Source organism: Lynx rufus, unplaced genomic scaffold (assembly GCF_022079265.1).
Source record: "Lynx rufus isolate CCGP_SWC_20201006 ecotype Redwood Valley unplaced genomic scaffold, mLynRuf1.p SCAF_2, whole genome shotgun sequence".
NCBI classification, from domain to species: Eukaryota; Metazoa; Chordata; class Mammalia; order Carnivora; family Felidae; genus Lynx; species Lynx rufus.
In genome coordinates, this window is record NW_025814834.1 from 150004557 (window position 1) to 150017154 (window position 12598).

At 33.7% G+C, this 12598-nt stretch overlaps 1 protein-coding gene across 1 annotated transcript in view; it reads left to right on the forward strand.

Moving 5' to 3' along the window:
- The window catches only part of COL24A1 (collagen type XXIV alpha 1 chain), a 413841-nt gene that overhangs the window by 165792 nt on the left and 235451 nt on the right, over positions 1–12598 (forward strand). The window contains exon 21 of the mRNA XM_047085469.1: positions 11811–11864. Within this exon, the coding sequence (XP_046941425.1) occupies positions 11811–11864 (54 nt within the window). The remainder of the gene's footprint in view (positions 1–11810; positions 11865–12598) is intronic.

Consider the following 12598-nt stretch of genomic DNA (forward strand, 5'->3'; position numbering starts at 1 on the left):
AGAAATAGTAGCATGAGGGGATGTTGAGAGAGAAAGGTAGTATAGAGAATGGAATTGATAACTTCTATAATGTTTAACCCTTCACCTGCTACATAACTGAACTTGATGTATATATACACACATGCATTTATCCATTCACTCAGTATTTCATTTATTTAACATCTATTGAATTTCTTTTATGTGTTAGACCAAGGAGTAAATGTGAGATTATAAAGATTTCTTTTTGTTGTTGTTAATTTGTTTTAACATTTATTTATTTATTTATTTATTTATTTATGTATTTATTTTGAGAGGCAGAGAGAGACAGAGCACAAGTAGGGGAGTGGCAGAGAGAGAGGGAGACACAGAATCCGAAGCAGGCTCCAGGCTCTGAGCTGTCAGCACGGAGCCTGATGTGGGGCTTGAACCCATGAACCACAAGATCATAACCTGAGCCAAAGTTGGCCGCCCAACTGACTGAACCACCCACGTGCCCCTTATATAGATTATAAAGATTATAGATTTCTAAACCATGGTTCTGCCCCTGGATGAGGTAACAGTTTGGTGACAGATACCATAAAAATAGCACAAAATGTTGTAAGAAATGCTGTATTAAAGAGCTGGTGAAGTGCTATGAGAGCCTAGATAAATGAGAAACATTCTGCTCTAGGAAATTAAGAATTACTTTAAAAGGAAGTGATAATGGAACTTAATGTTTTCAAGTATGCATTTCATGTTAGGTGAAGAACCAGGTAGCTTTCTAAATTCTTTTCAGTTTGGAAAATTTGTTTCTCTTGAAGTTTTGTAAAGAAAAAATGTCATAGAACTGAAGAAAACCAACTGATAAAACCAACCAATATTACAATAGTGATATTTAAAATTTCCTTCTCATGGGGCGCCTGGGTGGCGCAGTCGGTTGAGCATCCGACTTCAGCCAGGTCACGATCTCGCGGTCCGTGAGTTCGAGCCCCGCGTCGGGCTCTGGGCTGATGGCTCAGAGCCTGGAGCCTGTTTCCGGTTCTGTGTCTCCCTCTCTCTCTGCCCCTCCCCCATTCGTGCTCTGTCTCTCTCTGTCCCAAAAATAAATAAACGTTGAAAAAAAAAATTTTTTTTAAATTTCCTTCTCATTACTTCTTTTAGTCTTAGAATTACATTGTTTAAAAGTGGGACAAAAAACCCTGAAAACCAGACCTTTTAATGAATACAAATGGTTGAATTTCCAATGAGTAATAATTACTTTGTGGATTACTTTATCTAAATGTATTCAATAAACAGGAACTTTAAGCTTCATCAGGAACATCACTAGACTAATTGATTGTTTAAAATTACTGAATTTTAAAATAACATTTCAGAAGAGATGATTTTATCAAAAGGACCAGAAAATTTTAAAAGAATAAGGACTTTGTTTTGTAGGTTAAGAAGCGTCTGCTTATGTTTTTCTTCTTGGTGCTTCATTATTTTTATTGAAGTCGTTTCTAGAAACAGAAGGGAAGAACAGAGTCAAACATGCTGACCCTATTAGCGTGACTTTAGTTCTGTACACAATATCACAGAAGCATCTTAGAACTTCATTTATTTTAATATACATATCTTGTTTGGAAAGTAGGGACAATATCAATTACTAAAGCTCTGTTGAGGCTATTCAAGGAGGTCATCAAGACAATTATGTGCATTCTATGTGAAATAAATGGTTACCCTATTTGTAAGCCAGTTGGGTTCTTTCCAGAGCAATTTGGCACAGCTCTAAAGAAGCCTTTTATTTTCTCTTCATTTTCTGCCAGTTGACTAAAAACCTCAAACTAAGATTGGAAACTTATGTTGATTATGGTTCTATTCATTATGGGTATGTGTGTGTATATATATGTGTGTATATAGACACAAAACATACTCTCATGAGCCTTTTTAAGAACGACCCGATTTGGCCATCTGCTTTCAAGTATCTCATAACATTAGAAAAACCATCCTTTGCTGCTTACTTCAGAAAGTAAGTGCCCAATAAATATTCTCTGTTCTCCAGTAAATAGAATAATTTATTTATTCCTATAATGGTTTGTGTTGTTACTTTGGCTGTGGAATTAGGGGTGGTAAAATAGGCTGTTATTTTCTGTTGTATGACATCTCTGATAAGTTTTTGGAGAAAGCCTACTATTAGAAATAGGAAACCTGTTTTAATTTGTAAAATTATGTTACAGAATATGTGGAAATAACCTTCACACTGAATTATGAAAATGTCATGTGATCATATGTATAGAGGTGAGCTAACTCGGTAAGAGAAAAATGCATACCTCTGAATAGTTTTCTAAGAGCACCTCAGCTCAGCCCTGAGCACATTTCATGTGCTAAATCAAGATTTCTTACACTAGCCATTTTATTCTCCAGACATCATTTAGTCAGCTGAAAAATACTTATGAGTTTGTACAATGCGTAAGATATTGTGTTAAGAAATTACTTGGAAATAAGATTAAAACATGGTCTTCTGTCTGCTAGGAACTTGTAATTTTCTGGAAGTGTGAGATGGATGGATTGGATTTGGCCAGGTAGAGTCAAGGAATGAGAGTCTTTATACAATAAATACAAAAATGAACTAGAGATGGAGGGCAAAAGTAAACCTATCAGTCTTAAAAAAAAAAAGTTAGGAGTCAGATTGTGACATATCTTAAATATAAAGCTGAGAAGTTTAAATGCTAATAAGCCCAAAGAAGATTTTTTGTTGTAATGATAAAAACATAACATCAAGTCTACTTTCTTAACAAATTTTTAAGTGTACAGTACAATAATGTTAACTATATCTACATGTTGTACAGCAAATCACTAGACCATTTTTATCTTGCATGACTGAAAGGCTATGCCTGTTGAGCAGCAACTTTGAATTTCTACCTCCAACCTGTAGCAGCCACCATTCTACTTTCTGCTTTTATGACGATCATTACTTTAGATACCTCATATATCTAGAATTATACGGTGTTTGTTCTTCTGTGATGGGCTTATTTCACTTCACATAAGGTCTTCAAGTTTCATGCATGATGTAGCATATGTTAGAATTTACTTCCATTTAAAGGCTGAATAACAGTCCATTGCCCAGTGGTCTAAATATCCACATTTTCTTTATCCATTCACCCACTGATGTGCATCTAAGTTGTTTCCACCTATAGACTATTGTGTAATGCTGTGTTGAACATGGGAATGCACTTAACTCTTTGAGATTATGTTTTCAATTCTTTTAGGTAAATACCCAGGAGTGGAGTGGCTGTATCATATGGTAGTTCTATTTTTTAATTTTTGGAGGCACTCCACACAGTTTTCCATAATGGCTGCACTATTTTTTTTTTTTTTTACATTCCCACCAACAGTGCACACGGGTTTTAATTTCTCTACATCCTTGTCAACATTTATTTCCTTTTTTGTTTGTAATAGTCATTCTAACAGTTACGAGGTGATGTTTCTTTGTGGCTTTGATTTGCATTCCCCTAATGGTTAGTGATGTTGAACATTTTACATATACTCAATCATTTGTGTGTTTTACTTGGAGAAATTTCTGTTATAGTCCTTTGGCCATTATTTTAATTGGCTTATTTGGTTTTTGCTGTTGGGTTGTAGGAGTTCCTTATTATGTTATATATTAAACAATCATATTTATGGATTATGCATATTTTCTCTCATTCTATAAGTTGCCTGTTCCCTGTGTTGGTTGTTTTCTTTCTGTGCAGAAGTATTTACTAGTCTATTTTTGTTTTTGTTGCCTTTGTTTTTGTGTCAAATACAAAAAGTCATTATCAAGACCAATATAATGGAGGTTTCTCCTATGTTTTCTTCTAGGACTTTTATGGTTTCAAGTCTTATGTCTAAATGTTTAATCCATTTTGAGTTGATTTGTATGCACGGTGTAATTTAAGCATCCAATTTCATTCCTTTGCATATCCAGTTTTCCTAACACTGTTTGTTAAAAAGACTATCTTTTCCCCATTGTAGTCATAGCACCCTTGTCAAAGACTATCTGACCATGTGTGTGTAATTTTATTTCTGGGTACTCTATTCTGTTTCATTGGTCTATATATCCGTCTTTATGCCAGTACCAAACTGTTTTGATTATTATAGCATTTTTAAAAAATTTTTTTAATGTTTATTTATTCTTGAGAGAGAGACAGACAGAGACAGAGTGTGAGTGGGGGAGGGTCAGAGAGAGAGGGAGACACAGAATCTGAAGCAGGCTCCAGGCTCTGAGCTGTTAGCACAGAGCCCAATGCGGGGCTCGAACTCACAAACCGTGAGATCATGACCCGAGTCAATATATTTTGAAGTCAAGAAATTGAGACCTCTAGCTTTCTTCTTTCTCAAGATTGTTTTGACTATTGAGGGTTCTTTGTGGTTCCATATGAATGATAGAATTGTTTTTTCTATATTTGCAAAAAATGCCATTGAGTTCTCACCAGGGATTCCATTGAATTTGTAGATTACTTTTCATAGTGTAAATGTTTTAACAGTATTAAGTCTTCCAGTCCATGAACATGATGTATCTTTCACTGTGTCATCTTTATTTTTTTTTCACTGTGTCATCTTTAATTTCTGTCAACAATGTTTTATAATTTTCAGTGTACAAATCTTTCACCTCCCTAGTTAAAATTATTCATAAATATTTTATGGTTTTTGATGCTGTGGTAAATGGGATTGTTTTCTTAATTTCCTTTCTGAATTGTTTGTTGTTAACGTATAGAAATGTAGCTTATTTTTGTGTATTGATTTTGTAATTCTGCAACTATGTTGAATTCATTTATTAATTCTAACAATATGTTGCTAACATCCTTAGCATTTTTTACATATGTGCTCTTGTCATCTGTGAACAGAAATTTTACCTTTTCTTTCCTACTTCGATGCATTTTTTTCTTTCTTGACTAATTGCTCTATCTAGGACTTCTAGTACTATGTTAGATAGAAGCAATGAGAATGAGCATCCGTGCCTCATTCCTATTATTAGAGGAAAGCTTGCAGTTTTCCACTGTTGAGCACAATATTAACTGTGGACTTCTCATATATGACCTTTATAAGGTTGAGGTAATTTCCTTCTATTTTTAGTTGGTTGAGTGTTTTATCATGAAAGAATATTAAATTCTGTCAGATGCTTTTTCTGCCTCCATAGAGATAATCATGTTATTTTTATCTTTTGTTTTGTTAATGTGGTATATCATATGATTGATTTTCATATGTAAACAATTCTTATATCCCAGGAGTAAATCTCATTTGGTCATGATGTATGGTCCTTTAATGTGCTCTTGAATTCATTTTGCTAGTTTTTTTTGTTTTTTTTTTTGGAGGGTTTTTACACCTATATTCATTGGAGAATTTGGCCTGTAATTTTCTTTTCTTGTAGTGTCTTTGTCTGGCTTTGGTATCAGGGTAATGCTGGCCTCATAAAGTGAGTTTGGAAGTGTTCCTGCCTCTTGTCATCTGTGAGCAGAAATTTTACGTTACCCAACTTTTTGAAAGAGTTTGAAATGATTTGCATTAATTCTTTCTTAAATGTTTTATGGAATTCCCCAGTGAAGTCATTTGGTTCTATGCTTCTCCTGGATGGGATATATTTTATTACTGATTCAATCTCCTTACTACTCAGAGATCTATTGGATTTTGTATTTCTTCATGTTTAGTTTTAGTAGGATATATGTTTCTAGGAATTTTATGTGTGTCTTCTAGGTTATCCAAAATGTTGGTATATAATTGTTCATACTAGCATCTTATGATCCTCTTTCATTTTTTATTTTATTTGAGTATTCTCTCTCTTTTTATTAGTCTAGCTAAAGGTTTGTCAATTTTGTTTTCATTAACAAAAGTTTTATTAATTGCTACCAAGTTTTATTCATTTTTTCTATTGTTTTCCTATTTTCTATTCACTTATTTCTGCTCTAATCTTTATTATTTCTTTCTGTCTCTTAACTATGGGCTTAATTTGTTCTTTTTTTTTTTTTTTCTAGTTTCTTGAGGTGTAAAGCTAGGTGGCTTATTGGAGATCTTTTTTAATGTAGGTGTGTACCATTTTAAAATTCTCTCCTAGGGGGCCTGTGGGTTGCAGGTTGCTCAGTCAGTTAAGTGTCTGACTCTTGATTTCAGCTCAGGTCATTATCTCACAATGGTGAGATCTAGCCCCGAGTCTGGCTCTAAGCTAAGCACAGATTAGCTTTCTCTTGCCCCATTCTCTGCCTCTCCCCACTTGCATGTGTGCTCTTGCACTTTCTAAATAAATAAATAAATAAATAAATAAATAAATAAATAAATAAACTTTTTAAAATAAATAAATGAATAATAAATAAAATCCCCTCTTGGTACTGCTTTTAAACATCCCATAAACTTTAGTATATTGTGTTTTCATTTTTATTTGTCCCAAGATATTTTCTAATTTACCTTTTGATTTCTTTTGATTTGAATTTATTCTTTTGATTTGAAGAACCCATGGGTTCTTCAAGAGTGTGTTGTTTAATTTCTTCCTATTTGTGACTTTTTCAGCTTTCCTTCTGTTGATTTGTACTTTCACACCATTAAGGTTAGAAAGGATAGTTGGCATAATTTAAATTTTATTATATGTGTTAAGATTTGTTTTGTGACCTAATATGTGATCTATGTGATCTATGCTGGTGAATGTTCCATATATGCTTGAAAAGAAAATACATCCTGCTGCTTTGTGTGGAATGTTCTTTATCTATTGGGACCATTTAGATTTTAGTGTTATTCAAGTCCTCTGTTTCCCTTATTGAACTTCTCTCTGGTTGTTCTATTAATTATTGAAAATAGGGCATTGGAATCTCTTGCACTGATTGTGTTGCTGTCTGTTTCTTCCTTCGGTTCTGTCAATGATTGCTTCGTGTATTTGGGTATCTGATATTGGGTGCTTATTTATTTATAATTGTTATATCTTCCTGGTGAATTGACCCTTTTGTCATTAGTTAATATCCTTCTTTGTCTCTTATGACAGTTTTTGACTTAAAGTCTATTTTGTTTCATGTAAGTAGGGCCACACCAGTTCTCTTTTGGTTATCATTTGCATGGGATATCTTTTTTTTTTTTTTTTTTAAATTTTTTTTCAATGTTTATTTATTTTTGGGACAGAGAGAGACAGAGCATGAATGGGGGAGGGGCAGAGAGAGAGGGAGACACAGAATCGGAAACAGGCTCCAGGCTCTGAGCCATCAGCCCAGAGCCCGACGCGGGGCTCGAACTCACGGACCGCGAGATCGTGACCTGGCTGAAGTCGGACGCTTAACCGACTGCGCCACCCAGGCGCCCCTGGGATATCTTTTTCCAAGTTTCACTTTCATTTTATATATGTTGTCTACAGTGTGTTTCTTGTAGATATCATATAATTGGATTTTTAAAAAATCCATTCAGGTACTCTAAGTCTTTTGATTGCAGACTTTAATCCATTTACATTTAAAGTAATTACTGGAGTGCCTGGGTAGCTCAGTTGGTTAAGCATCTGACTCTTGACTTCAGCTCAGGTCAGGATCTCATGATTGTGAGTTTGAGCCCCACAGCCAGGCTCTGTGATAAGTGTGGAGCCTGCCTGGGATTCTCTCTCTCCCTCTCTCTCTCCTCCTCCCCCACTTGCACATGCTCTCTCTTAAAATAAATAAATAAACATTTAAAAAAAAGTAATTACTAATAAAGAAAAACTTACCATTGCCATTTTGTTCACTGTAATTGTTTTGTGTCCTATAGCTTCTTTGTTCCTGTTTTCCTCTCTTGCTGTCTTCCATTATGTTTTGTTGAATTTTTGCTGTGACATGCTTCAAAACCTTTCTTGTTTTCTTTTGTGTATCTTTTATAGATACTTGGTGGTTCCCATGGGGTTTATATGAAACCTCTTATGTTATAGCAACCTATTTTAAGCTGATAACGACTTCAGTTGCATTTGAAACTCCACTCTTTTACTCTATGGAAGATTTTGAGAGTAAAATGATGAAAGAGTTGTTTTCAGAAGAACAATAATAGCAAATTTAAATATGAATGTAGTGAATATATGGGGTAGATAAGTGCAATATCAGTTTAAAGACTTGTAAACACTAATCAACGTGCAATGTATAAGAAGAAAACTAATATTTATTGAGTCTCTGTTATATTCAAGGTACCCTTTTATTTATTGTAACAACCTCATAATGATGATGGTAACATTATTCTGCAGATAAGGAAACTCAGGTTATAGCCCTAGTAAGCTTCAGAGCTGAAATCCATATCCAGACTCGACTTCAGATTCTATTTTAAATTAAAAAAAAAAAGAATTTGTTTGTTTAACATGATAAATATGAGACGTGCACAATTTAAACAATGACAATAACACAAACTGTATTAATGTTAAGAATTAGACCATTGTAAGTTTCTCAAGTATCCCTCACTTCCCTTCTTGCATTTATAGATAACAACTCCCTTGTGTTTGCCATATTTTTACCATACTTTTGCCACACTTTACCAATGTGTTGTTTTGCTTGTTTTGGAAATTAATATAAATAGAACCATAGTACATTAAATCTTCAGTGATTTGCCCCTGCCACTCAGTCTTTTCTTGCCCATATATTCTAGGCTGATGCATGTAATTACAGCTTATTTATTTTTACTGCTATATAGTAACACACTATGTAGATGTACTGCAATTTTGTGATTGATGCAACTGTTGATACTCATTTATGGCCTTATTTCGTTCTTGAGATTACTTTTCACAAATCTTCCACGTGTGCTTCTAAGGACTTTGTAAACTCCAACTTGGGGATTCGGTGTTTTACATATGGCCATTAGATCCAGATTGGTCACTTTGCTATTTCAGTCTTCTCTATTCCTGATTTTTATCTGCCAAGATCTAGTAATTTCTGAGAAATGTGTTAAAATTTCCCTAACATTAGATTACTCAATTTATCTTTATTTATCTATCAATTTTTACTTCATGTATGTGGAATTTATTAGTTGCATAAAAATTGAGAGTTTTTCATCTCTTCCTGGTGAACATAGCCTTTTATCATTATTTAGTGACCCTCTTAACTCTAATAATCTGTCTTACCTTGAAGTCTATCATATGTAACACTAATATGATTATTTCAGCTTTTTTGAGTTGGTGAATCTCTTGCATATCTTTTTCTACTTTTCTGAACTTTAAACCTCCCCGTATTTTTGTTCTAGTTGTGTTTCTAATAAACAGCATATAACTAGTATTTTTTTTTAATTCTGCCTTTATAATTTTTTTAAGATTGTAAATTGGTCTTGGAAGAGAAAGGAAAAAAGACTCTGGATTTATCTGCTTCCCTGAGAGAGTTATTTTTTGTTTCTTGGTCAGTAATACCACCTATGCAGGGTAAAAAGCTGCAGTGAGAGAATAAGGGAACTTAGTTTTCTTTTATCGCTCAGCCATCAGCTAGTTACACCCTGGATATGGAGCTGAGTCCGTTTCTTACACATACACACTAATCTAAACTTGTATATTCATCAATGTCTTTTGAGCCCCAGGAGTTGGTAATAGATTCTTAGTGTCTGCTTTTTTTATGCTATAAAAAAAATGATCGGCTTTGTTAGCCAATGATAACTCAGCAAAAAATTATTTGCAAATATTACAAACTTTCTGACTCTCCCAGAGAAGATGTTTCTCTTTCATCTAAGTTCCCATCATACTTTACTTCTACTTCGATTACAACTCTTATGTACTATTTTTTATTTTAAAGTGCCATCATCAATAATAAATTAGGAATTCATTGAGAATAGGAACTGTGTTTCATTTGTATTTGTATACTCAGGGTCTAATGTGCTATTTATTATACCTTACACATAGAAAATTAATAAATGTTGGATGAAAAATGAATGAAGAATTAATTAAATAGTTAAGCATTAGCTGTCCTGTGTTGGAACTTAAATATCATAGCATTGATTCCATACCTTCTGTCAGTCTAAATACTTAAAACCTATCACTTAGAGATCTTGAAGAATATTTTGGATACTAAAGAGTCAGACATCATTGTATCAGTCAGAATTCTTTCAGTTGTAAGTAATGAAAATGCAACTTAAACATGATTATATAAATATGAACAAAGTTTAGGAATTCAAACAACTAAATCCAAGACCCCAAACAATATCATTAGAATCCAGTTACTCCTACTCTCTTCATGTGTTAATTTATGGATTTCATTCTCAGGCTCTCTCTCCTTCATGATTTCCCATCATCCTTAATGCTATTCCCAACTGTTCCAATGTAGTCCAGAATTTCCTTTAGTTAGACTGAGGTGGGTTTCTGGCTCATTACTGAACCAATCACTGTTTCTGGGGGTGTAGAATATGCTGGCTGACTTAGGTACATGTCACATGTCCACCCTCAAATTTAGTCAGGGATGGACTCACCTCCCTTCAAATCGTGTGGGCTGAGTGGGGAGAAAGTGTTTCCCTAAGTAAAATTAGGATGCTTTTGCCTGAAAAAAAAAAAAAAAAGCAAATGTATGTTGGACTTGCATACAACAACATACACCCATTTCAATAATCTAATCCATCTCTTCCAATGAAAAATAAGAGAGCTGCACAAAAATGTTAAGTTATTGCCTGAGATCATGCAGTTTCTCCAATGGCGCCATGTACATAATAAGCCTGTGATAATATATTGTAGACTTTTAAACTGACCAAGAGTTTTTCACCTTTTGATTGTGTTGCAATTTAGCAAAGATAGAGCAAGGCATAATGTGAAGACAAGATTTTAGTGCGGTTTGTCACTTTGCTGCATTCCAGAACAAATGATTAAAGCTACCTGGATAGATTTGCTATTTGGCATAGTTATTTACTACATTTAAAAATTAGATAAAATCTTTGAATGGTTATAGAATCACTAAAAGCAATAATGCAGAAGGTAGTTTTTAAAAGAGATTTACTTAAAACTTTGCTGACACATTGAATAGTTAGAGGAACAGAACTGAATAAGAAAAATGTCACCATGTTAAATAGATAGTATAGGGTGTTTTCCGAAGTAGAAAGATTTTTTTAAGTGACTTTGCTGAATTTTTATTCAGAGCATTCGATTTTTAATAGCATGCATTTTGAGTAACAACAGATTTCTTTTAATCGTGAAATTGCTAATCACATTCAGATTGTTACTTTCTTCTGCAAATTCCTCTTTTTGCCAGCTTGTATTAAGAAGGGAAATAAACTGAAGAACATTTAGTGCAAATAATGTATTCTAGATTCTGCTACTCTCTTAACGGATATTAAAACAGCATATATCTCTTCCATCTGTTTTTAGACATTGTGGATACTGTATTATGTATTTGTTGTACTATTATCAAATTAACAATTGGACCCATTGCTTTTTTTTAATGTTTATTTTTTATTTTATTTTTGAGAGTGAGAGAGAGAGAGAGCAAGAGCAGGGGAGGGGCAGAGAGAGGGAGACACAGAATCTAAAGCAGTCTCCAGACTCTGAGCTGTCAGCACAGAGCCTATCGCGGGGGCTCAAACCCGTGAACTGGGAGATCATGACCTGAGCTGAAGTCAGAAGCTCAACGGACTGGGCCACCCAGGCGCCCCAGGACCCATTGCTTTAAATTTAGAAGTACTTTTTCTGAGTGTCTGGTTGTGTCTGGTTGAAGAGAAACATACTGAGCAGATTATTTGAATGATAACATATTTTTAAAGAATAAGTTTACTACATTTCTCAATTTTTTAGATGCTCTATATTTTTTGGTCACTTACCCTCTGACCCAATTTGATAACTTCATAATGGGAAAAGAATGGTACCAAATTGTATTGCCCATATCCAGATTAATGCTGATTGAAAAATATTAATTGAGCTGAAGTTTTTCTTGCTTGTGCCTATGTTTCTTTTATAGGGACTCCTTGGAAATAGGGGACCTCCAGGACCTCCTGGTCTCAAAGGACCTCAGGTATGGAAAAAATAAATACCCCAGTCAGCAATTGTTTTAGTTCAAGTATTCCCTTTTTATTTTTCCTTGGACTTTATTTTTTGCTTAAAGAAAACATTGCTTTAGTGTGGACAATTTTTGCCGTACAGGATTTTTTAAGTTACCATTTTACACTGGCAGTTATGAAATGGGATTTGGAATCATTTTCAGTGTTGTGAATTCATTAAGTAATTTATGCCAGTGATCTCCATGGAATGTCTGAGGAATCTGAGCTAGAATCTCCCTCATATGTACTTGGATGTATATTTACTATTTGTGTCTATTTTATATTTGTGACCCAAGAAATTTTATTTTAATTGAATTGTGAATTGAGAAAAATGTTCGTTGATCAAATAAATAAAGTAGATTATATGAAGCTAGATAGGTCTGTGTATGCTATTCAGATATGGTAATATCAACTTTTTATTTAAAGGTGAAAAGTCAGTATATTTAGAAAATATGTCAACAAATATAATAAAAACATTTATTGCTTTTTAATTTTCTTTAAGAATAATGTATAAAAATTATTTTTTGATGTTACTCTATACATTTTTTGATCCTAGAAGAATACACAAGATTTTATATTTTATGACATTATAACTGGTTTGATCCCAAGGACATTGGACTTATAAGTTAGTCTAAAGAAAGCTCTAGACATTAACCTCCGTTTGGGTAGGATCTGATATACCTTTATATCTCTATGCCTTAAAACAGAA